This window comes from Diadema setosum, chromosome 18 (genome assembly GCF_964275005.1).
Source record: "Diadema setosum chromosome 18, eeDiaSeto1, whole genome shotgun sequence".
Taxonomy (NCBI): domain Eukaryota; kingdom Metazoa; phylum Echinodermata; class Echinoidea; order Diadematoida; family Diadematidae; genus Diadema; species Diadema setosum.
In genome coordinates this window covers 18,359,163-18,383,699 of record NC_092702.1, presented here as the reverse complement: position 1 = coordinate 18,383,699, position 24,537 = coordinate 18,359,163, and the positions used below count along the sequence as shown (strand labels likewise).

The 24,537-nt window shown below is 37.7% G+C and overlaps 2 protein-coding genes across 2 annotated transcripts; one reads left to right on the top strand and one right to left on the bottom strand.

The window, feature by feature from the left end:
* Nucleotides 1-3,259: 3,259 nt before the first annotated feature.
* On the top strand, nucleotides 3,260-11,304 carry LOC140242055 (protein TEX261-like). The gene is made up of 6 exons (XM_072321813.1): nucleotides 3,260-3,394; nucleotides 5,359-5,438; nucleotides 6,063-6,216; nucleotides 8,228-8,295; nucleotides 10,690-10,795; nucleotides 11,189-11,304. Exons 1-6 carry the CDS (start codon nucleotides 3,325-3,327, stop codon nucleotides 11,302-11,304), a joined length of 594 nt encoding a protein of 197 aa, XP_072177914.1. The 5' UTR covers nucleotides 3,260-3,324.
* Nucleotides 11,305-17,956: 6,652 nt separating this feature from the next.
* LOC140241750 (uncharacterized) lies at nucleotides 17,957-22,797 on the bottom strand. The gene is made up of 4 exons (XM_072321500.1): nucleotides 22,159-22,797; nucleotides 21,060-21,259; nucleotides 20,231-20,395; nucleotides 17,957-19,790 (listed from the first exon to the last, which is right to left on the bottom strand). Exons 1-4 carry the CDS (start codon nucleotides 22,348-22,350, stop codon nucleotides 18,896-18,898), a joined length of 1,452 nt encoding a protein of 483 aa, XP_072177601.1. The 5' UTR covers nucleotides 22,351-22,797; the 3' UTR covers nucleotides 17,957-18,895.
* Nucleotides 22,798-24,537: the final 1,740 nt, after the last annotated feature.

The following is a 24,537-nucleotide window of genomic DNA, read 5'->3' as shown; positions in this document are numbered from 1 at the left end:
GATCTAACCTTCCCCTTGTACATGAGGGAACTTTGAGTTTTCGGAATATAAGTGATAAGTCTTGTGCACTCAGAATTACTCATAATTTTGTGTAAATCTAAAAAGTGTATGAGCTAGGGAAAGAGGCACAGAGGGGGAGGGTTTGGGAGGGGGATACCCCCTCCCAAGCACGAGAGATTTTGCATATTTTGAATTGAAATTCAACGATCTGGTGCACACTTTGAGTGAAATATTCAAAAAAAAAAAGATCTTATTTGATGAAAGGTTGCAAAGGAGACCAGCTTCATGTGCATGCATACAGTACACACGCATTTTTTTTTTTTCCGCCCCGCGTAGCGGGGGGGGGGGGGGGGGGCGACTTCTGGGTGCTTTTCAGCTGGGAACTGTTTCATAAAGAGTTGCGATATATCTTATGCTCGATCTATTGAGAGTAAGTTTAAACTTACGCTCAATCTTTTCATGAAATAGGCCCCTGGTACATGGCTATCTCACGACTCCCACGAAGTGCGATTGTGCGGCGACTCAATCTCTCGGGTGTATACTTCGTTGCCGCAGAGGGCGCATTACTGGCACTTGGAAGGGTTCACTGAAGTTGACATAGGGCCTGGAAATCAGACTAGGCCTGTAGCGATTGGATTTCTTCACTTTTTATGTTAGATAATACTAAGAGTATTATTTCCTTCCTCTTTGCATACTTTCAAGACATTACACGAAATAATGATACATTTTCAACACACACAAAAAAACCCCCAAAACAACCAAAATCAAACGATTACATCTAAAACAAGGCAAGATCATCTATACAGAATAGGGCCTACATTGAAAAACACTTCATTGTTTTACCCAATTATCGAGAAGAAAAACCCTCATTATTTTACCCAATTCACTGTTTTTCTCATAATTTATCGAAAACTCCCTTACAATATACCTTCTCTCAATAACAATTGAAACTTGTACATTGCTTATTATCTTCTCTTTTTTTTTCAATTCAAATAGCTTACAATCGAAGTAAAGGAAGATGTAAAATACATATTTCCTACCTCAATAAAGGCCCTACCCAATTAAGGGAGGTATACGAATATTAACACTTCCCTCACATCACAAAACACCTTTCATGAACATTCCCAACAAAGTCATAGCCCCTGGCCCTACCCCTGTACACACCAAAAGACCCCCTCCCCCCCCCCCCACCACACACACACACACACATGCACATACACATTCATACAAACAATGAGTTCCGATTCATCTGTCTGCACATGAAAGGGAAACAATTCCATTAGATAAAAATCCATCAATATTTGTTCGAAAATGCACTCTCAATTTTTCATCTTTAATGCTCATATCTATATACCATTTCATCATATCTCTTTTACTTTTTGCACAGATGAAAGAGTGGCTTTTGTTAAGCATTAAAAGTCCTTTGCTTCACTAAGAAAATTAGACAATGTTTATTACATTAAATATTGGGACTTCTGTAGCAGGTACCCCATCCCCCGGACGCCTCATAAAAATATTTTCAATCATCTCTATCAACCTCCTTTTCGATACAACCTTTTAATTATACCTCTTGTCGTAATTGTTTTACTTTTAAACTATCTAAAATAAACGTTCATATATTTATACTTCTTAGATGTCTACAAAAGGAACAAACATGATATGACTCTTAGGAAAGTCTAAATCTGAAAAGTTCCTGTTTCGTATGTAGCTCCTTGTTATTGTATCGACACTCCCGTTGCCTACTATATAAAATATTCATTTTTTTTTTAAAGATGAAAAAATAATGGCGCCCCTGTTATTAAAATTTGTCTTCACTTTCAACATTGTTTTTTTTTTTATATTTCATTATTTTCCACCGGCCATAATATCAGTTCTTCTCGCTCTCTCCCTCTCTCTCTCGCTTCTCTCCTCAGTATTTTCTGCATGACAGCAACTTAGTGTTGGGATTTGTCCGGGTGTTTGTCATGGGCTAGTCAGGTTTATGTTCGTGTAATTCACTTTGTATATCTAATTTCATGTAAAAAAAAAATAGAAGATCAGTGATATAAGTAAAATTGTTTTACTATGTTTGGGGTGAAAGGCACCTAACAAATATTGCTTTTTAGCATTCCTCCCCATCTCCCGCACTTTCTAAAATTCAGAATGCTTTTTGTGGCTTTTCTTTTTCACCATATCAAAGTGTATTTCCATATAATGTCATTTATCATTGTTTGTACTGCTGACATATCATGTACTTATCTTATTTCAAAAATTGCATTTACAAGTTTTGGAGATGGAAAAAATAAATGATTGAACGAATGAATGAAAAAATAATGGCGTTTATTTTCTCTTCAATAAAGTGTGATTGTCTACATAAAATTCTTGCCATATTCTCAACATTTTATTACTGAACATTGGTATTATACCTTTCAAATCCATTTTTGAATAAGAATATAAATCAACCGCCAAAAAAAAAACAACTAAAAAACTTACCAATGCAATCGTATAGGCACTATAACCTTCCAACCTTATTTTTCTATATACACCAGTTCTATCCACAGGCAACATTCTCTGAGTCTTATTAAATACCTTGAAATCTACATTTAGTCCCCAAGAGCAACAATCTTGATATAACATTTTCCGTGTTATTCTGTAGGCCTACTTTCCTTCCCAAAATGAAATCAAAGTATAGTCGTAATTGCTTGGTAAACAACATAGGGAACTGTCATAAGAGACGAAACATAATTCAACTTTGAAAACATATACGGGGCCTATGACATTAATATGGTAACAGTTTGATTTGTCCAAACATTTTTTAACTCGCTTCTTCCACCAACCAATCAATCCTTTTTATTTTACTCAGAATGTCCATATAGTTCTAATCAATCTTTAAAATACGCATTTTTTCCACTTTCACTCAAAGGTATAATTGCACAATAGTGCTAATCAATTGATAAAATAATGTTAGTTAATTTGCTTACGAATAAAACAGACATGCATAGAAGGCAAACGTGTAAGACAAACATTTTCTTTTTAACTTTGGCAGGTTCCTCATAAACTTTACACGCTGCCGATTATTCATTCCATCAACCATCGTGTCATTATCTGTGGTTGATCGTTTGATTGACAGAGAGTCCACGGGAGGTGAGCTAGCCCCTCCACAGTGCACAGCTCCATTAGCTACACTACTGGTATCAAAGATCACGATCTTTATAGCGTGGCAAATGTGATGCGACGTTGATCGAGCATCGATCCACTGAACACTCACCACACACGGGTGTATGACCACCACGGTAGCAGAAATTTTTTCTTTCCATTTCGAGTTTTGCGGCATCGTTACAAGAGATGTGGTTTCTGTTTCTCTTGTCGTGGCTGGCAACCTTCGTCCAGGTTTGCCTTGTGACCTTAGCATTAGGTAAATATGTTAATTTTGATTACATATTTTATTTTCCACGCAACTTTAAGTACAACCACAAATGCAATGACATGACGTGGTGGGTTCGTGCTCGAGCGTTACATCCCAGCCCCATGTATTGGTAATCGTGTAAGTTGGTACTGCTGGTGGTAGGACAATGCAATCAATGGCATGCAATGAGCTCGAACTTTCTAACGTTAAGTTACTTACATAAAAAGTTATACTTGTCTTTACAGCACTTGATGATGATGGATCGATGGTGGTGTAGTTTTGGTTGAGGTGGGGATTCAGGTTTTGACTTTTTGCGAGATAATTAGGAACCACTGGACTGTCACTGATGTGTATTGACAGTTGATGAAATCAATGTGTTTTACACAATTATTATAAATATTAAAATCATGTGGCAAGGATCATGAGGATTAAGATGAAAGAAGTCAGTTTGAAATGCATGTGTGTGTATGATATGTATGGAGGTCTGTCTGTCCTGTTTCTGCTCTGTCTGTCTAGAGTTAGTCTTTGTGGACGTATGTGTCTTGTTAACCGCAGCAGCTACCCCATACGGACAAATACGTACCTCGCGACGGGGTTAGTGTCTTGTGTGCTCTGATTTGTCAATTTACTTCATTCACCTAACAATAAAATTTGTAGCTAGTATCGACATTGATTTTTTTTTTTTGGCAATTGTAGCTCCCGCTCGCGTACTTGATACAGTAGGTTTGTTAGACTAAGCACTAACTTCCGTTTCAGATTGCTCAAAAGAGTGAGCTGTTTTGAGCTCGAGCGACAACATGAAAGTCAGCATCAATATCAATGCTTCCTCATTGAATGATATGGTTCAAATTTATGTGAGTGATTGGAAATTAGCTAATGAGTACATATCCTATGTTTTTGGTGGAATTTGGTTCAGAAATATCTATGTGGATACAAAAGTACATTAGTGCAGAAGTACATATTGCCTCTCTCCACTGTGTGCAAAATTGAGATGCACAATGTCTGCATGCACTGATAAAATAAATGGTAGGGCATGGAGTGTGAAAAAAAATCATGAAAATGCATTTGATATATACACCTGTACGTAGTGTTTTTTATTGGCTGACATTGAAATGTCTGATAGTGAGAAACAACTACAGGGAGGTGACCCATGGTGGTTCACGACTCGAAATTTGAGCATGTTGCAAGCTCAGAATGTGAGAATATTGTAGAAATTGTATGCTTGTGGAGTGCACATCACGAGCATTATTTTGCAGCCTACACTGTATCTCTCTTTGTGCTGCTTTATATACGTTCAATGTTCTCTCTCAAATTTTAAACTCAAGGGAGTATCTAAGTACTAGGTAGTTTGTTCTTTTGTAAGTTCTGCACATGTTTTTCACATGTTTTAATACATTCTATTTTGAGCTTGTTGCAAATTCTTGAGGATGTACAATGTAGCATAGCATGTTACTGGCTTTTGAGGATGTTGCACAAGAATTGAGCATGTTGCCCAAGAATTTTAGCTTGTTGCAGAGACACACTGAAACCCCTTGTGGACCACCCTGGAGGTCATAGATCTAATGTATGAATAATGTCACAAGTAAGGTAATTGTGGTATGCCCTCTCTGTGTTCCGTAAAAAGCATGTGCCAACATTGCATAACTTATAAATACATTATGTAATATTAATGAACATATAATGTAATTGGTTGCTGAGCCATGAAACATATTGTATTTCTTACCTTGTGCAATGATGGTGATTACATGAAAAATTGTAATACATATACTTTTACTTGTTTGATGCCATAGACTGAAAAAAATAAAGAAATCAGATGAACTCATGATCCTGAATTAGCATCACTAAAGTGAAAAATTGCTCTTGATTTAATTCAAAGTATAGTGATGTTTATGATAATGATTTGGCAATGGCATGCAAAATGCTCTTAACTTTCATTTAGTTTATTCAGTTATTTTCACAACATTGTTTCACAGCTGCAGGGCTGTACTATCTAGCGGAACTTGTTGAGGAATACACAGTGCTTGCTGGGAAATGCATTCGATGGCTCCATGTGGTAAGTAATGATTTCACAGTACATTGTATGAATACAGCAGATATCACTTATTTCTTCTCTGTATGAAATCATGGGACACCTTACAGTTCAGTGGTGTACAAGAGTAATTGATATCAAAGTACAATGCTGTAGTGATAAGTAATCCGATAGATTTGAACTGGTGATTTTGAAGGCTTTATAATGTGGAATACAAAGTACGTGGATTTTTAGCTAAATTTGAACAGTCTGCCATGCATGACACAGCTCCTGTTATGGGAAAGTAATTTCTAATAATTGTGCAAGCATGAAACAGCAGACAGACCAAACACATTTAAGAGTTACAATGTACTTTGCACTTAAATGACATTTCAGAATGCCTGTGGTGTGGCCAAAAGTTACAAAATTCTGCTACCCCCACTTTTACACATAAGTTATGTTGGATAAACATACTGAAAGATTGTGTGTAAAATTTATTCTCATATTTGGAGGTAACCTATATCTTCAGATGATTTTTGAAATATGAGAACACAAGAATAGTCAAGTGAAATGTATTTACAAGAATAAGATATTTCACCCTTCAGAAAGCTGCACTGTGTTATTGTATGAAATATCAAATGTGTATGTTTATCCTTTGACTTCATCCAGGGCACTGCCGTGATCTATGTGGGTCTCATTCTGTTCGAGGATCTGCCTTACAGCATGACCTTGGTCGGACTGTTCTCTGTCTTTGTCTACTCATTTATGCTGAATACTTTCCCCTTTATTGAGCTGACTTCCCCATCCTTCATTGCCAGCACATGTAAGTATGCACAGATACAGTGCAATCACATGACAGTACTATAAATGTTTATGGACATTTCCTTTTAATGACTCGATTCTTCATATTTTGACTGCTGCCATTCTGTCTAGTTCAGGGTACCTTGAGCTTTTTGTTCTGCTTGTGTGCTGTTTCACAATCTTTGCTATTTATTGTTAACACCCCTCCCCCCCCCCCCCCCCAATAATTAAGCAAACAAACAAGCACCTAAAATCCTAAGATTCTTTGATTCTCAAAATACAGAGTGTTGAGTATTTGACTGACATCTTGTTTTAGCATCATGTTAGTCATGGTTTCAACTGACATTTGGTTGTGGCATGTTTTTGGTGAGTGAGTAAAATTTACTCTGAGGAAGGAACTGTCATTCATTAAAATCTTTTACATGTCAGTAGCAGATGAGCAAAACTTTGATTGAAATCAGACAAAAAAAGAAAGAAATTGAGGATGTATGTCAGTATATCAGCGAGAATAGTATCTCTGGATAGCTGCTCACACCATGCCTGTTTGGTCATGTAACATTAATGTCTTGTGCTATATATTTTCCTTTCACTCATGGGGTGTTGACTTTTCTGTCTGGAATCATTAATGTCATTACATGCAGCTGAAGATATATTCCCTGCAATCACAGCGAAAATTACCGAAGGCAATGGAGAGAGAAAGCTGAAATCACTCTCGTTTCATGCAACGGTACAAGTAATGACTGAAATAGAAGGATGTACTGTGGAACTAGAAACATTCGTGGCATGCAGCTTTCACAAATTGGAGCCAAAGGCCTTTTTTTTTTTAACGCCATGAAACTTTCACAAATTGCCACTGGCATTCAATGCATGGTGTAGAAAGAAAATTGTGTGCATTTTACTTTCACACATCTTGGCTCCTAGCAAAATTTGAGAAAGTTTTATGCATAACACACAAATTTATGGTTTTACAGTTACAATAACAGCATTATGATATTTGCTATTAGATGATTATCTTAACCCTAACTAGGCCGGGGGGGGGGGGGGGGGGGGCCTCCGAGGCCCCCCTCGATGTTCCGCGCAATATATCGCTAACGCGAAAAGCTATCGCCGCGACGTTACATGACTTTTTTCTTTCGAGTCTCCCGCATCTTTTGACACCAAATTTGCGATGCCTGGGCGCGCGGTTCCGAAGTTGTCAGACCAAAAATTGCTCAAAAACGTGAATTTGTGTACAATTTCAATGCAAACTGTGCTTACAGGCAAATTTCATAAAAGCATGATTATTTGGGGGTTTTATTGATTAAAATCAATTAATAACATATTTTCTTGTTCGGAACAATGTCGCGGACAAGTTTCATTGAAAAAACGATGAAAAACAAAAAGTCGAAAAAACAGAGAAATACATAAGAAATTCAAAAAACAATAAAATACCTAAGACATTTTTTCTGATGGCACAATTTTTTGTCCTTATATTTGCTCAAGACACTAAAAAGAGTATTTACACAAAAAATGTGCCCATTTTGAGCTTTATTTAGTGATTTATACCAAATTGTCTGATTTCATGCATTGTGATGCATAAATTGGCATAATTTAGCATAAATGATAATTTTTTTTTTTTAAATTTAACTTTGTGGTCCTTTAGATTATATCATAGGCAGTGTGTGTGCCAATTTTCGTCGTGATCATGCGGTCGATGGCCGAGATCTGGAGGGGGGGGGGGGACCTGGGAGCCCCCCCGGCTCTATGATCTACCTAAATAGCCGGTCTAGTTAGGGTTAACATATGGTCAATATGTTTTTGAGCATTTTATCTGATTTTGTTTTCAGCTGGAATTTCCTCTAAGGTGGTTGTATTCTTTTATTCTTATTTTTGATATTAAAGAAAATCAATGTGGAATTACTTTTCTTCGATATATCATATGCATTATCTCTGCTGGTTGCAAGTCTGTTAATGATTTCTGTTGGTTAAGATTCTGATTTTTCTCTCAAGTGGCCTTTAATATTCTTTAATTTCATTGATTTCTGTCCCTCTAGTATTGGTCATTGTCAATCACTATCTGGCCTTCAGTTTCTTCTCGGAAGTGTGGCATCCATTTTCAGAGGTGAGAGTCTCCAACATGCCTTGTAGCCTGTAACTACCATTTACCTGTGTGTGAAATAATGAATTTTATTATTATTCTATAAGGTTCTTTGGTAGTGCCTCACACATTAGTTCACTGAACAGAAGATGTAACTTTTGTTTCATGAAGTTTTGAAATGTTGTAAAGTATAATTAGTCATCGTCCACCCATCATCTTTACAATCATTATTTATCAACTCTTTTTCATCCTCTTCTGTAAGTCTTTTTTGATCAATTCACAAGATTTGTTTGTTATCGAATATCAGCAACATCAGTTTAAGACTAAATGTATCAATAAGAAAAGACACAGTGAACCTTTGGTCTACACAGTAGCCATGTAGAGTATAAGGAATTGAATAAGCATATACCTGAGTTTCTGAAAGCAATCATCATAGTTCTGATAGTTATTTTCAGAGTCATTTGTTATGCCTCCGCCACGAAGTGGTGCCGGAGGCGTTATGTTTTCGGGTTGTCCGTCCGTCCTTCTGTCCGTCCGTAATGAATTTTGTGGACAAGGTAACTATCAAAACCTGTTGAGGTATCCTAATGAAACTTGGCATGTATGTGTATTAGGGGGTGAATTTGTGCCTATGAACTTTTGGGTGCACATGCTCAAGGTCAAAGGTCAAAAGGTCAAGGTCAAATACATAAAATTTCACTATTTCCACCATATCTATTGAATGCCTGAAGATGTTTTCTTGAAACCTAGTGTATACATGTATTACCCAATTAAGATTCTCTGGTGAAAGTTTGGGTCATGAGGTCAAAGGTCAAAGGTCAAAAGGTCAGGGTCAAATACATAAAATTTCACTATTTCCACCATATCTATTAAATGCCGGAAGATATTTTCTTGAAACTTACAATGTAGTGTATACATGTGTTACCCAATTAAAATTCTCTGGTGAAAGTTTGGGTCATGTGGTCAAAGGTCGGGTCAAAAGGTCAGGGTCAAATACATAAAATTTCACTATTTCCACCATATCTATTGAATGCCTGAAGATATTTTCTTGAAACTTAGTGTATACATGTATTACCCAATTAAGATTCTCTGGTGAAGGTTTGGGTCATGAGGTCATAGGTCAAAGGTCAAAAGGTCAGGGTCAAATACATAAAATTTCACTATTTTCACCATATCTATTGAATGCCTGAAGATATTTTCTTGAAATTTAATGTATACATGCATTACCCAATTAAGATTCTCTGGTGAAAGTTTAGGTCATGAGGTCAAAGGTCAAAAGTCAAAAGGTCAAGTAAAAATATTAAAACTTCTTTTTTTCTCCGTACCTTGGAAAATTGTTCAAGGTATCTTCATGGAACATAGTATATACATGTACTGACTGGAATTGATTATCTAGAGAATGTAGGGTTCATGGGGTCAAAGGTCAGGGGTCAAAGGTCAAGTGCAACACTTCAAAATTTTACTATTTCCCTCATATTTATGCAATGCCAGCAGGGTTATTTATTTATTTTTTTACACTTGGTGTATGCATGTGTAACCTAATAGAAATTCTCTGGAAAGTTTTTTTTTCTTCTTTTTTTTGCCTTAAAGGTCAAAAGGTCAAAGATCAAGTGAAAGTGCTGAACTAACTTTTTCCTCTATATCTCGGAAGTGGCTCAAGTTATCTTGAAACTTAGTACATATTATGCATGTTCTACCTGAAAGTGATTATCTTATGAATTTTAGGGTCAAGGGCCAGATGAAAATGGTAACAATTTACTATTCAATTCAGAAATTCACACCAATTCTCCACACCTGTACCTTGAAAATTACTCAATGCCTAAATGTATGAATGGGTCAAAGTCAAGTTAAAGTCCTTAAATCCCTAGATACATGCTCTCCTATTCATCCAATTAAACCTAGGTCAAAGAAGGTGAACGTTCAACACATTTGGGACAAATTTGTTATTTCAATATTTTGCCAATTTTGTGAAAATGTAATCACACATTGTCCACATGTACTATCTAGACCTATTGGGAAAATCATGCATTATGGCGGAGGCATACCAGTCGCCAAAGCGACATTTCTAGTTTTAGAAATGTTTGTTATTGCTTATTATTATTATTATTATTATTATTATTGTTGTTGTTATTATTATTATTATTATTATTATTATTATTATTATTATTATTATTATTATTATTATTATTATTATTATTATTATTATCATTACTACAAATACTGTTACTATTACTATTACTATTACTATTACTATTACTATTACTATTATTATTACTATCATCATCATCATCATTATTATTATTATCATTATTATTGTTATCGCTGCTTCTGTTGTTATCATCATCATAGTCATTGTTATCGTTTTCATTATCATTCTTGCTTTTATTCTTCTCTGATCTCTTCTTCTGGAACAAACAGGTTCTAGCATATTTCACCCTCTGCCTATGGCTAGTCCCATTTGCATTCTTCGTCTCGCTCTCAGCAGGGGAAAATGTTTTACCTACAACAAATAGACCAGAACCAGGTAAGTATCTTTTATCCTCTTTTGACTTGAAGTTTTCCAAACCAATGTTTTTGAAACCAGCTTTGGAATCTGAGTTTCAGCTTCTCCTCTGAGTTATGACGAATGAAAGAAAACAGTCCATTCATGTATTTTTGACCATTCTGACTGTGCATTAGTGCATTCAAGGGAAAGAAATTACAAGCGTGCAATTTTTTGAAATACCGAGGGAATGCAAAATTAATTGTGAATTCTTTTTGTCATGTTTGTTTTATTGCAACTGAACTTACCAATTTACAAATTGCCCTTATGATGTATGTGTATTCATTCACTGCATTATGCAGAATGGAAAACAAAACAGAACAACAACAAAAATACTCTAAAAACACACTTTTTTTAATGTCTGTGTTTATTCAGGTAAGGATGATGTTGTGACGAGCTACTTCAGTAGAAAAAGCAAGAGGAATGGGCTGCTGGCTGGCTTCAACTACATGAAGGAGTCGCTGCTTCCCCAGCGCACAAAGGCCTTCTGAATCTGCTGGCATGTAGAAAGCAAGGAGAGAAGGGAAGACTTCTCGAGTGCAGAGTTCTCCTCGTCAAAAAATGCCCAGGACACGCCTCTTCCAGGTTTATGTCTGCATGATTGCACGCGAGGGACACCTTCACTCCAGCCGCCCTCATCAGTTAGCTGAAAATGGGGTAACCATTTTTTTTTTTTCATGGCAACAGAGCCATGTGTTTTACTGTCTGTCGGCACCAAGAGGCATCAAAGGTAAAAAATCTGTTATCTCTTCAAGGTAGCTCGCTCTCTTGATTCAGACATAGATGCGACACTAGACTTGGCACCGAGTTATTTATAACTAATCATATCTATTTGTCTTTTGCATATAAAGTGAAGTGTAATAGTGTTCTTTGCGGTATTGTACTGGACGTTACACGTGTGTAGGGTTATCGTCATTCCCAGTGAGCAGTCCAGTGGAATTTGTTTGTTCAAAGACAGATGCAACACTAGACTTGGCACCGAGTTGTATCTATATGTTTTTGTTTTTTCATAAGTGAAGTGTATTAGTGTTTTCTGCAGTATTGTATCAGACTTGACATGTACAAAGGGTTATTGTCCTTCCCAGCGAGCAGTCCAATGGAATTCGTTTGTTGCATTGTGAAAGCCCCTTCACCAAGTGGGATTTCATTTCCAGGTCTGATTTGAGATCACAGTAATGCTTGCCATGTTGGAAAGCATGTTGTTGTTGTCGTGTTTTATTTCTTCATGTATGGTACCGCTTCCTCCTGTAACTTCATGAAAAATAAAAGATGAATTGTTATGCAGCGTTTTATTACAAGTGCGATGTGAAGTTAATGTTTATTTTTAACTTGAATTGATGTACGGTGAATCTGACTGCGTTGGACTATTACAATAGCTCCAGAGTAGGATTTTGAATGTCAACCAATAGGTGGACAGATGAGAACAGTGGGTTCTTATCCAATGCATTGAAGGCATCACATTCTATTGTTGTTGTTGTTTTTTTTTCCACATTACACGAAAGTGAATGATGTAATCATGTATCGCAGAGTAAGACACCACATACGTGTCGAGGTGCTGCACAACTACAATGTATAATCTGCACTCTTAATTGCATATTTTCTTACTTATGGTCCTCTCAGAAAGATCAACTCCTGAAAATGTTCTGCTTGTGGCCATGATATCTAAGTTTCTGAAACATTTTTGAAATTGTGGATAATCATCATACACTGACGAGCATTGAGGAGATATCTGTGACAGTTTTAATTAAAAAACAAACAAACAAAAACAAAACAAAAAGAGACCAACAAACAATTGAAAGAATTAAAAAAAAAATTCTCACACCATATTTGCAGCAAGCTGAGGAGAAGCAAGTGATCATGTGACAGGCATCTCAACAGTGAGCTGCAAAATCTTTCTGCCCAATCATCTATCTTTTACATGTTTTATTTAAAACGAGAATGCTTACTTGTCTTGATTGCAGAATTTTCTTAATTTGGTCACAGAATTTGCTGCACAGAATGGCATTGCAATGAAAGTAATGATGATAATGTAATTACATTTACAAAATGTGTATTCTACATGAAACAGATGATAAGAAAGTGGCAGAATAAAGAACCTGAAATACCATGCCATAGGCATTAGAGTCCTAACTTATTTTGGCCAGCACACACTTCTGATGCTGTTGTAAATTATACATTGCAATGTATGGTTGATTTTTCTCTTCTTTTTTTTTAAACTAGGGATGCCAGTACTTTGTTGGCTACTAAGTATCATACTGTATACGCCATATACTATGTATTTAGCGAGTCTAAATTTTCACGAATCAGGACTTTCCATCGAATTTGCGAATGGTTAAATTCGCGACCGTGGAGTACTGTACTGCATGGAGAATTGTAAGCGTGTGCGTCACATTCATATTGGGATCAGAGTCATTGTTTTCGCGAATAGCACCTGACTCGCGAAATTCACAAAAATTAAAACTTCGCGAAATATTCGGCGTATACAATGATTTATTGGCAGCGTAAAGGCACAATTTGTGCACAACTTCATGTTACACGTAAATACTGATTATGAGTGAGAAAAATATTTCCTGGATCACATCCATGTAATCTTTTATTCATGAGATGACTGTCATAATTTACTCTACAAAATGACAAGATTTATAAGATGTCTGCAGATCTTATATACACTATGGTGTATCCAATTTTGTTGTACAGTCGGTAACTATGGAGCTGTAAATGGTTGCAGAGTTGTGTAATTTTTGCTGTGGTTGTTATACAAGCTCTGCCCATCAGGTTTGCTGTTGGGCAACTGTATGCATGACTCTTGGACAAACTTTGGACATTCTCACATCTCCATTTGTATGTGTGGTCAGTATTGGTGTAAGTGTGTGGAGTGGACTGAACTGTATGAATCCGAGTATTCTTTTTGGAGTATCATACTCGCATTTGCCTTTTGTCTGTGTGCTTGATACTCACTTGATTTTCACAAAACACTTTGAGCTTCCAATCTTGTTTTCAATTTTGTGTCAGGCTGGTGATGCTCATGTTGTAGTGCAAATGACTAGTCAGTACATGCTTTATAGATAAAGAATTATAATGTATGGATGCAATATCAAAATATTAAAAGGAAATCATGGTCTTTTGCACTTTGTGACTAAGATCAGGGTGACAGCAATGGTGCATGCAGTTGTAATATCTTTGCTATTGCAAGCTCCTCAAGTGCTGTTTGTAAAGACAAAAGAAGAATGTAAGTCATGATAGACATAGCAGTTATTTCATCGCATGTGACACCATAGAAGCAAAACATCCAGATGGATAGTTTGTGTAGACCTGCAATACAGCCAGATCAAATGCCTAAGACTGAGTCACTGCTCTGAATGTGATATTAGGGAGTTTTCGCTACATGACGGGAAGACCGAGAGTACGCGGAAGCAATCAGCTGTGACAGTTTCTGCACTCGGACTCCCGTCCCCATATCTTAGCAGTTTCCGATGGAGGCGTGGGTGAAGATCGCTGATTGGCTGGCTGGCTGCCTGGCTCACTCCTGTCCAGCATCGGGACCGAATGCTATTTTGGCCAAGTACCATACTCGTTCCCCCCAGGACGGGACGTTTCTCGGATTTGATCATGTGCAGAAGCAAATTTTGCACATGGCACACTGTTGTCAAATCATTTCGACAGCATAGCTAGACAACATGTTTTACGCGCTGTATGTAATACTACTTCGTATTTTTGTTCCGCAGGATTAAAAAAAAAAAAAAAAGCAACCTTCATCATAGCAGGCTGAGTGGGAATACATTACTCACATTAAAATTTTCACTGTCACGGTACTTCATGTTATGTCTATCAAGATAATTGTTGTGCACTATCCACCATTAGGTACTACATCAGTTGTTGTCTAATTCGACAAACTGTGAGTAAGCATGACAAGGTTTGTAACGGTATGTACCTACATGTAGGTAAGATTGTTTGGATAGTGTCTCAGTAAATTAAAATGAATCATGAATAAAGTTTACTTGACCCGTTCGGGACTTTTGGCACCCATAGATATACGTGTAATATGAGAAGATATTCTACATATAGAGTCCTGATGTTTATTTGTTCTGTGGACTCTTTTCTCAGAAAAAAAAATGCTATGTTTGTGATTCTCTAACAATTCAGTACACCTGTGAAATGATGTTGCTGTAATGAAGTAATGCATTAGAAAGAAGATGGGTATTTGGCAGCACTTTATAACATATGTATAAGTGGACTGTCTTGAATGCTAATAGATAAATGATTTCAGTTTTTTCTCTTTTTTTGTTATTGTTTATTCAATCTTCAAGGTTGAATTAAGATTGCTGAACCTTCTGTTTTGTTGCATGTCAGTCCTGAAATTATGTAATGCAAAGTGACAAAAGTAGAATTTTAATTTTCAATTTTGTTTTTTGCTTTTCTAAATATATGTAACATAAGGTATTGAACTGTCTGTTCTGTTCCTGTGAAATACTTATCATGTGCATATGCATTGTATTTTCATTCAAAATACTTGACTTAAATCTGCCATTTGGACATGCATGGGTAAACCCCAGCTGTAGTGTAGGAAGTTTTCCCTGCATATTTTTTTTATTATTATCATCATTATTTTGGGGTTTTTTTTTGCTATGCATGTACACAAATTCACAGCATCCCTCTTTATTAGTTGCACTGTTTGTTACTTTCAAGTTTCCTCTACTGCAAGAACCATTGACTGATAGAGGATAAAGTATTTTACCCTCATACGTGTATCTATTATTTGTTTTAAAATATTTACTTTGGTGTATATGCATGCTATATGCTGGCCGTGTGGTGTCCAAAGTGTTGGAAATTAATGAAAGTTAATGGAAAATATTTTGTTTGTTTCACAAAGCTCTTGTAATACACTGTCTGCAAATGTCAAGAGTGGGTGTTTTTAATTTGCCTTTCTTACTTGGAAATAATAACAAAAAAAAAATTATTCTGTATTTTGTACAGGAGGCATTTTATCTCATCTGCGACATGTCAAACTCATGACGGAGTGATGAGGAAAAGAATGAAAAAATATTAATTTAGCAGAGTAGAGCATTCTCTTGAAGCAGAAGAGATGCTCTTGTAGATCAAATGTTTTATGCTTGAAGAAAAGTTTTCAAACTTCTGTGTTCAACGATGTTCAATTTTTTTTTTTTTTTTTTTTTCACTAGAGCCAATTAGCTCTGGCTGTATACCCTTTATTGTCTTTTTATATCATCGTTCACGGGTGATACTAATCTTTGATGCACTCATGTCATCTGTGTTTGGCATATCTCAAGCTCTGTTGGGAGGAATGAGAGAAAAAGAAGATGAGAAAGAATGACAGAGAGAATGGTTTTGAGAATACTGTACGTCTGTAATTAATCTTACTCAGAACTAAAATATGATAATTTAATTTAGAATGCCTTCTGTATTAGCAGAAGCAGGCTGCCATACAACAATAGCAAGTTTGAGCCAATCGTGCATGTCATTATTATTTAGTGTGAAAGTTCCACTCACGGTCTTTTTGGATTGTCAGGTGCTCTGTGAATTGGAAAATGCTTGCAGTGTTTTTCTTTTAAAATTGAGCTTAATGCACCTCACTCAGAGGCATCCTTGTCAAGTTATCGATGTCAAATTGTATGACATTCTGAACATGACAATTTAATGCAGTTATGTCAAACATTCTGCCATTTACATCAAATCTACAAGGAATGTGGTATATACAATCTTTGAAGCATTATCTGATGCCCTTTTAGTTTCCAAAAACGTGTTTCACTGTGCAAATAAACTCTCTTCAGTACTAACAACACATTTCTCTAAATGTAAAGTCGTTTGTCCATGTCCAATCTTGCAGTGATTGATATTGCAGAATGTACTGCTGAAGATATTGCCCATATTTGTCAAAGCAACAGAAAACACAGCTTACTGCCATTTGACTGCCATTTTGTTTATAGATCATCAATGACAGTAATTCACCAGTGAAAATTGTCTACATATCAAAGAAGATAGCTGGGCTCAATCTTTGTAAAGGAGTTGCTATGATAGCAACTCTTGGGTGCATTGGCAAGTGTCATGGTAATGATATGAATCCTTCTTCCCGATTGGCTGTTCCTACAAGAAGTGGCCATTGTTGCAAGAATTGCTATCATAACATCTTTCTCAGGATACGAGACCCAGAAGTTCTATAAAGTTTGAAAAGTTTGAAAGACTAAGTAAGTATTGCAGTAAGACTATCTAAGCCAAGTATCCTGCGAGACTAGTAATGCAGTAAGACTATCTAAGCCAAGTATCCTGCGAGACTAATAATGCAGTTAGACTATCTATTTGTAAGCCAAGTATCCTGCGAGAATGTATGCCATGCTGGCTTATGTATGCTAACATTATGTCATTTCCCTTACAGTAGAAACATTGTCGATCTATTAAAATTTGATACATTTTTCAAAGTGCAACAAATACTGTCTATGTTACTTCTTTTTGTCATTTACCATTAAAAAAAAAGCATTACAGACATTCTTGAATTAAGTTGAAGTGTGTTGTAAATATGTGAAATGCCAGTGAGTGTGTACACATGAACAATCAAACGTGCTGAAATAACCGTCTTTTCCTATAGACCCCTAGATTTGATTCCCTATGAGGCACCGTTACATTCATTTAGATATCTGTGTAATGACAACCTAAGAAAGTGAATAGTAAGTAAGGGCAGTTTACACCACATATATAAATGGGTTCAGTGAATGCAGACACAAAATAAAATAAGTTTTAAAAGCAAAATTGGATGCTCCATTTAGAAGTTATGAATTTGTAAAGTTTTGGTTGAAACCATGTGCTGTCGTCGCTGGATAGGAAGGATACAAAAATATGTCATGTCACTCTAGGGGAATGGTATACAGAAAATATAAGGAGAGTTCCACATAGTTTTATTTTCCTAGCACAATGAAAGAACTTACGACTTTACCTCCTTCACAATTAGGCAGATGGAATCATATTACCCTTCACATAATATGCCAGTACCAAGTTGAGGGAATGTGCACTTTAAAAATGAAATTATTATTTTTTCTTTCAAATCAGGAACTCAGTTGAAAGCTTTGAAAATGATTTCTTACACACATACAAAACAAGTACCGGTACATACTGCACTTCACACAGTGAATGTAAATAAATACACACAATTTTCTTCAAAATTTGCATTTTATTAAGGGTACACTTCTGAAGTACTTGGTACAAGAACAAAGAAAAAAAAAAAACAGGGTTTCTCTCCATGTTGTTATGTTTATTCATGTGGTCCATTTACTTGACATAATTCATGTCATTTGACAACAGTTTACAAAGTATGATTTACAGGTTGGTTTCAAAGCCACATAAGAATGGCAAACCTTCAGTCATTGAACACATTATTGGATTGAACCAACAATTTTAGTCACAAGGTTTAGTAAGATTATATTGCAAAAACTTAACATACCTTTTGTTGACCAAAAACATGCTAATGGGGGGGGGGGGGGGATCAGGAGATCATATGGAATTATTTCAGCGGGCATTTAACCCTCCATGATTTTGTTCACAAATGTGAAGATGGCAGTAACGTTTTATGAGAGAGTACTTGGGAAATATACTTTAATAGCTCCTCTGTCATCTGGACAAATACTTTGAAAGAGGTTTATATGCCCTGTGTAGAGTGATGGGCTGCTATCAAAATAAGAGGCAATGTAGATACTGTTGTCATTCCAGTCAATTTTGACATACCACCACAATGGTGTAATACTGGCACTACATTTGGAAGATTATCTCCAGATCATTTGTGGGAAGCAAAAACGTATACCCTGTGAAGACATTGGATTACACAAACTCTACGGGCACGTCAGCTCAACATCTGCTTTCTCATGACTAGAGATCACTCTCATTGTGTGAGCGTACTGATATACAAATGTACATAGGTCTGGACTGAATGCCGGTATACTCGGTCAATGCAATAATCCATATATCTGTTTATATGTCCCCTTCGGCGCTATGGTAGACGGGTGCAGTAAATGTGGAAGTCAGCCCTGGTGTTTCTTTTGGCAGTGTTTCTCATAGAGGTCACTCAACAGGGGAATTTCATAATACTTCAAATCCATAGGTATAGTCCTGACCATGTAGTTGAGGAAATCGATACGGCTTGGCGATGTGTTTCAGGGCATCAGCAAGTCTCTGGTTGTTGAAACCGTCCCCGTCGGAGGAGCGGCTGGACTTTGACGATGCTGTTGAAACCTTTACCTGCTGACCCGGGAACAAGCTCGACGAATTGTCATTTGAGATGTGTGCGTAGACCTCCTCCAGCGGCTTCGTGCTGGAGTCGTACAAACGTTTGTGCTGGGCGTCGATGATGTTCTTGCACTTAAAGAGCAGCGGACGTTCGTGAGGGGACAGCTTCTCCAGGAGGATTCTGTCGATGACCTCTTGGGTGAGGTCAGGCACAGGCTGTGTGTACAGTGTAGCTTTGTCTCTATTGGGCTCACCGGTGATCTCGAGAATGGGAACTTTGACCTTCGCAATGGGCTCCAGAGGGGGTTTCTTCTTCCCCTTGCACACCCTCGCGACGGCAGCACCACCTTTCCCGTCGGCCTTCTTTGTCTCTGTCTTTGCCTGCATGTTCGGTTGCCCTCTTTTGCTCTGGGAGTCGCCCTTTTTGCCTGTCATCGTCTTGTCCTTGCTGGCAGGCGCCTTGACCCGCCGCGGACTGTTGGCCTGGAAGAGCTGATTGGCAGCGACTCCCAGGGCTACGGGCTCCCGTTTGGTGGAGGTGGCCGCCGTCTGCGCTTTGTGGGTTGTCAGTCCCTTGTTCTCCAGCCACTCGTTGAAAGTCTGCTCCACCTGGATGTCTCGGTAGGCCTGCTGGTCCTCCCGCTCCATCTCGTCCACGACGTCTTTCAGCTCCTTCAGCTGCTGCAGCTCGGTCACCTTGACCAACTCGGACTCCTTCTCCCTCTTCCAAGTCTCGGAGGCAAGGATTCTGGAAGGCGGATGGGAAAACAAACTTGCTATTCACATCATGGAGCAACAGTCTATTGAGAGGGATGACCCTCAATACATACATTGCTACTTTGCCATTAGTAAAAACACAAAATTAAAAGCTTCTGAAATAAAACTTGACTCATCATAAAAGATGAATAAAGAGCTCTCTGATTGTAATATTTTCACAGTTGCCATACCTGGTACTTGTCCACCATTTTTGACCTCAAATGAATTTCACGTTTCTATTTTCATATTTTGAAATTCAAACAGCTGAACCTCAGTATGAAACATGGAGTATTATCTCTACCCTGTCATAAACTTATTTTGCACCTCTGTAACACAACATTTTGTGTGTTGCTGCATGAGTGGATGTTGCTGTTTGCCACAAATATAGCTGTAAATATAAACCATTAAGAAGGCAAGGTGATTTAATATTACCTGGCACACTTTCTGTGACCCCAAATTTTGGCGTAATCCAACGGAAGGTGATCATTACTGTCCACTTTGCTGATGTCCGCCCCTCGCTGGAGCAACACTTCGAGACACTTGACGCTGCCCTCAATGGCAGCCTGGTGGGCAGGAGACATCAGGTCTTCATTCACACTGGGAGGGAAAAGTTATGCCATATATCTGGATTATAATCTTTGCAATAGTTCGAGATTCTCACTTTTCTACTTTTAATCAAGCAGCTAGCTATGTGTAATATCATAGCACACTCTGGTACTTTTGAAAAAGAAGATATAATGCAAATTTTTCATATAAATAATTGTCAAACTGATACATGATAATAAAGACATTATCATTAGACAGCTCTGTGCATTCTGTGTTCATTCTACGTGATGGTCATAGTTGACCTATACCATGCAGGAGTATAATGATGATTTATCAGCAAGACATTGTATTGAAGCATGCAAGTTATGCTCAGTCTAGGGGAAGATGCATTCCTATGTCCTACGGTAATATCAGTGCTTTAACAGTGATTGACAGATGATGTCATCAACAAAATCTCGGTTTGGAAGTTTGTTTTGTTTTGTTTGTTTGTTTGTTTTTTGGTGACATATCCAAGCAATCTGAAGAAATATATTTAAAAATATATATATATGGTACATATTTACAATAGATATATTCTTTCGGCTACTTGAGTGATGATCAGGGTATTGTAAATCAACACTTGCTTTGCATAGGTCCTTTGAATATGAAGTAATGGCAGGAGTAATGGTATGAAAGAGGAAGATCTGTTTGTAAATAGAATTATCTCGACACTTACACAGAAGGATCAGCCCCCATGTCGAGGAGATATCGCAGGCATTCCAGAGCTCTCTTTCCTGTCCTGCTGTTGATGCACAGATGGAGAGGCCTCCATCCTGTGGAGCTGGCAAGGTTGACATTGACGTGGTATTTCTCTACCAGGAGTCTGAGGCACTCGATTCGTCCGTGGAGAGCGGCGAGATGGATTGCCGACAGGCCCTGCAACACAGAGGAACATGAAACACTGCATATAAAGTTTGGTAGTTTGGGCACCCTGAGCAGTAAGTTGCAAGTTTTCTTGCAGCAGACAATTAAATAATGTATATTAAACCATCTTAGAACAACTATCACCAAATTCCTCTGTTCATATAAACAGGATATACTACTGTATACGCCATTTATCGTGAGTCTAAATTTTTGCGAATCGGGAATTCCTGACGATTTTGCGAGTGGTTAAATTCGCGATTGTGAAGTCCTGTACTAAACGGAGAAGTGAAAACACGTATGTCACATTCACATCGGGATCAGAGTCAATATTTTTGCGTGTCTTTAATTTCGGGAATAGCACCTGACTTGCAAAATTCGCGAAAATAAAAACCCCGCGAAATATTCGAGTAGGCCCCTATACAGTACTTAGTTTTTCCTTTGAGTGTGATAGGGTTAACGCGGAATAAGGATTGATAAGATTGAATGTACCAGTAATAAGAAAATCCTGCATTTGAACCATGATAAATGTGAATCAGTCTTTTAATATGATTTAGTTTTATTACACTTGGTACTTTGAGATTTCAGACTGAACACTGTCCAACACTGAATTACCAGCACCTTCTGCAGGACTTTATCCAAATATACCCTTCCAGTGAAGAAATTATGGAAAGGAAACAAAAAAATACAATGCTGTGTTTGCGCAACATGAACTTCAGTAATTACAGTCACAAGTATGAAATTGATAAGTGATCCAGACAGACATGCATTGTCACACTGACCCTACACAGAAAACCACTTAGCTTGGTCTACCAGGTAATATAAAAGAATGTTAAATTTTTACTCGCAGTCACGGCGATGATCATCATTTGTGTAAACAGGATAATTCTACGAAGGATTTACTTTCTCCTTACATTCTTGTCAAACAGCGCTGGATTTTTGCCTCCTTTCAGAGATTGCCTCAGCCAAGCTGTGTCCCCGATCGCTGCAGCCATGAACTCATCGCCACCGAGAAGTCCCTTTCGGGTTCGCTTTGAGGTGGAAGTCGACGGAGCACCAGTCGTGTATCTTGAAGCACTCCCCGTTCGCGACACAGATTCCGACATTGTAGAATTGACAGCCTGACAAAGTAGGCTGTAACACTATCAGCTACTGTACTTCCAACTGTGACTAATCGAATCTGAATAAAGTCTGAGCTAGTATTGTAGTATAAAGGACCAATAGCAATACACAAGTAAATCTTTCTCTAAAATACACTGCGTATGTGGTAAATCAAAATTAGATTCGAATTTGTGAGAACTCCTCAGGAATTATCAACGTGTTACTGTCATCCATCGACGATCCATTGCAATCAGTCCTTCTGATCCTTTGGACAAACCAGTCATGACAACAATACAGAGTGTACAGGATGAAGCTACACCCAGCAGGATCAGTGCTGATCAGAATATTAAACACTACACTCACGCGGGTACAAGCATACACGGAACTGGCAATCTATCGGCCGCCGAATCTGGCCGCCGTCGCGTCGTCGGTGATTGATGATCGAGATACGAGAAAGCCGGTCAGCTCGTGCATGTTGACGAGTGTTGCTAGGCAAGCATCAACGCTTCCGGGTTTTTATTGCCAATCTGTGCAATTTTTAAGTCAATTTTTTCCAGTTATATTTTTAAAATTTTTGATTTATAGCAAATAATAATATCAATATCATCTTTTAATATAAATATTTTTTAGAATATTACTACTTTACTAATTAAAGAACATGAATGGTAAGATTTGCAACTAGTCAATGACTATGTCAAAGGTCATCCTTATTAGCAACTGCACGCCACACAGCGACACTTAGCCTAGCGAGCCCTTGTACTGTGTGTGTGATTGTGAATGCATGCACCGATTCCTGCTGCTTCCCTTGTGTGAGCTGTGCGAGATTCAATCAACCGCCGCCAGAGTGCAGCTGCAGTGGAGTCAGTCACCGCCGCCGGTCACCGAGCCGAGAATCTTTGGCAGCGGGGGCGAGACGAGTCCGTCAGGTAAAAACAAGGGAGATTTCTGGGGTACAGTAGCGTTGCGTTGTATTGAGAGCGAGAGACTTGTAGGAACTAACTAGAAACCTAACATGAAGTTTAGAGTAAATAACAGTAGATCTAGGAGGTAGGAGTAAATTTAGGACACTCTAAAATAAAGCCCCAGAAATGACAGAATTCTAAACTAATCCGAATAGGAGATTCTAGGCCTAACATTTGTCATTAGGGAGATGCAGATGAGTGAAAATGATCCTCATTTATAGAATCTAACGTTAGAAAAAAAATGCAGAATAAGGCCTGAGATGAGAAACAAAAAGAAGAGGGAGGTGGGGATTGTAAGATTTGTAAGATTTTATTGACTCTATTGTGGTATGAGAGTAAAATTTACAAACATATTTGAATACAAAAATGTAAGTTAAAAAAAAAATTACCCATCCCAGTTCGAAAAGCCCTGCGTCCGGTCTGAAGGGTTCTCTGGAAATCATCATCTACAAGCTTAAGTTTCATCCCAATTGCTACAAACAAAAACTGCTATAAATACTCGTTCATCCCAAGAATGATCACAGACTAGCTGGAACACACTCCCATCGACAGTTACTGACATCACAAACAAAGACTCCTTCAAAGCAGCAATCCTACAGTACATCCAGGAGCATAGCGACTATTTTCTAGATCCCACACTTCTCTCTTTGCGCAGTAAAACACCAGCGCACCCCCTGTCCGGTTGGCCCCTTGCCTTAGTTGGACAGTAACTAAACAAGAAGAAGAAGAAGAATGGAAGGGGTTGTGACATAGAGTAGGCCCTGTTAACAGTGTTAATAGTGTTATGTAGCCTATCCCTATAGAGTCTCTAGATTCTAACAATGTTACATAGAATCTACTTAAAAGAATTCTATAGAAATAATGAATAGTGATTAGGATTCAAGTCTTCAGAAACTGGGCCCATATTCTTGGGTCTGGGTGAAACATCCTTCCTACTGCGGCGTGATGGTCACATTTTATGCCTCCAAAACTTGTTCGCCGCACCATGGCAGATCCTAGAAGTTTATTACTCTCAATATAAGTTGTAATTTGTATTTCTAGTGTATGTCCTGCATCTTTTGCTTTAGAAGTGTGTCTGAGAGTTTTCACACCTTTGCTTGGCATGAGGAAGTATGATACTGTGTCTATCAAAATGTGCAGTCTGTTGTTAAATAACCTTTGTCATTTATTCTGGAAGGGCAGTTCTGCTACTGAATGGTATGCATCACATAAATCATGACCCATGGTTTT

Excerpts from the sequence above, each read along its gene's own strand:
- LOC140242055 (XM_072321813.1), top strand. The coding sequence starts at position 3,325 with ATGTGGTTTCTGTTTCTCTTGTCGTGGCTGGCAACCTTCGTCCAGGTT. Across the intron at positions 5,439-6,062 it reads GCATTCGATGGCTCCATGTG|GGCACTGCCGTGATCTATGT; the intron begins GTAAGTAATGAT and ends GACTTCATCCAG. Across the intron at positions 6,217-8,227 it reads ATCCTTCATTGCCAGCACAT|TATTGGTCATTGTCAATCAC; the intron begins GTAAGTATGCAC and ends CTGTCCCTCTAG.
- LOC140241750 (XM_072321500.1), bottom strand. The coding sequence starts at position 22,350 with ATGTCGGAATCTGTGTCGCGAACGGGGAGTGCTTCAAGATACACGACT. Across the intron at positions 20,396-21,059 it reads ATGGGGGCTGATCCTTCTGT|TGTGAATGAAGACCTGATGT; the intron begins GTAAGTGTCGAG and ends TTTCCCTCCCAG. Across the intron at positions 19,791-20,230 it reads GGTCACAGAAAGTGTGCCAG|AATCCTTGCCTCCGAGACTT; the intron begins GTAATATTAAAT and ends TCCGCCTTCCAG.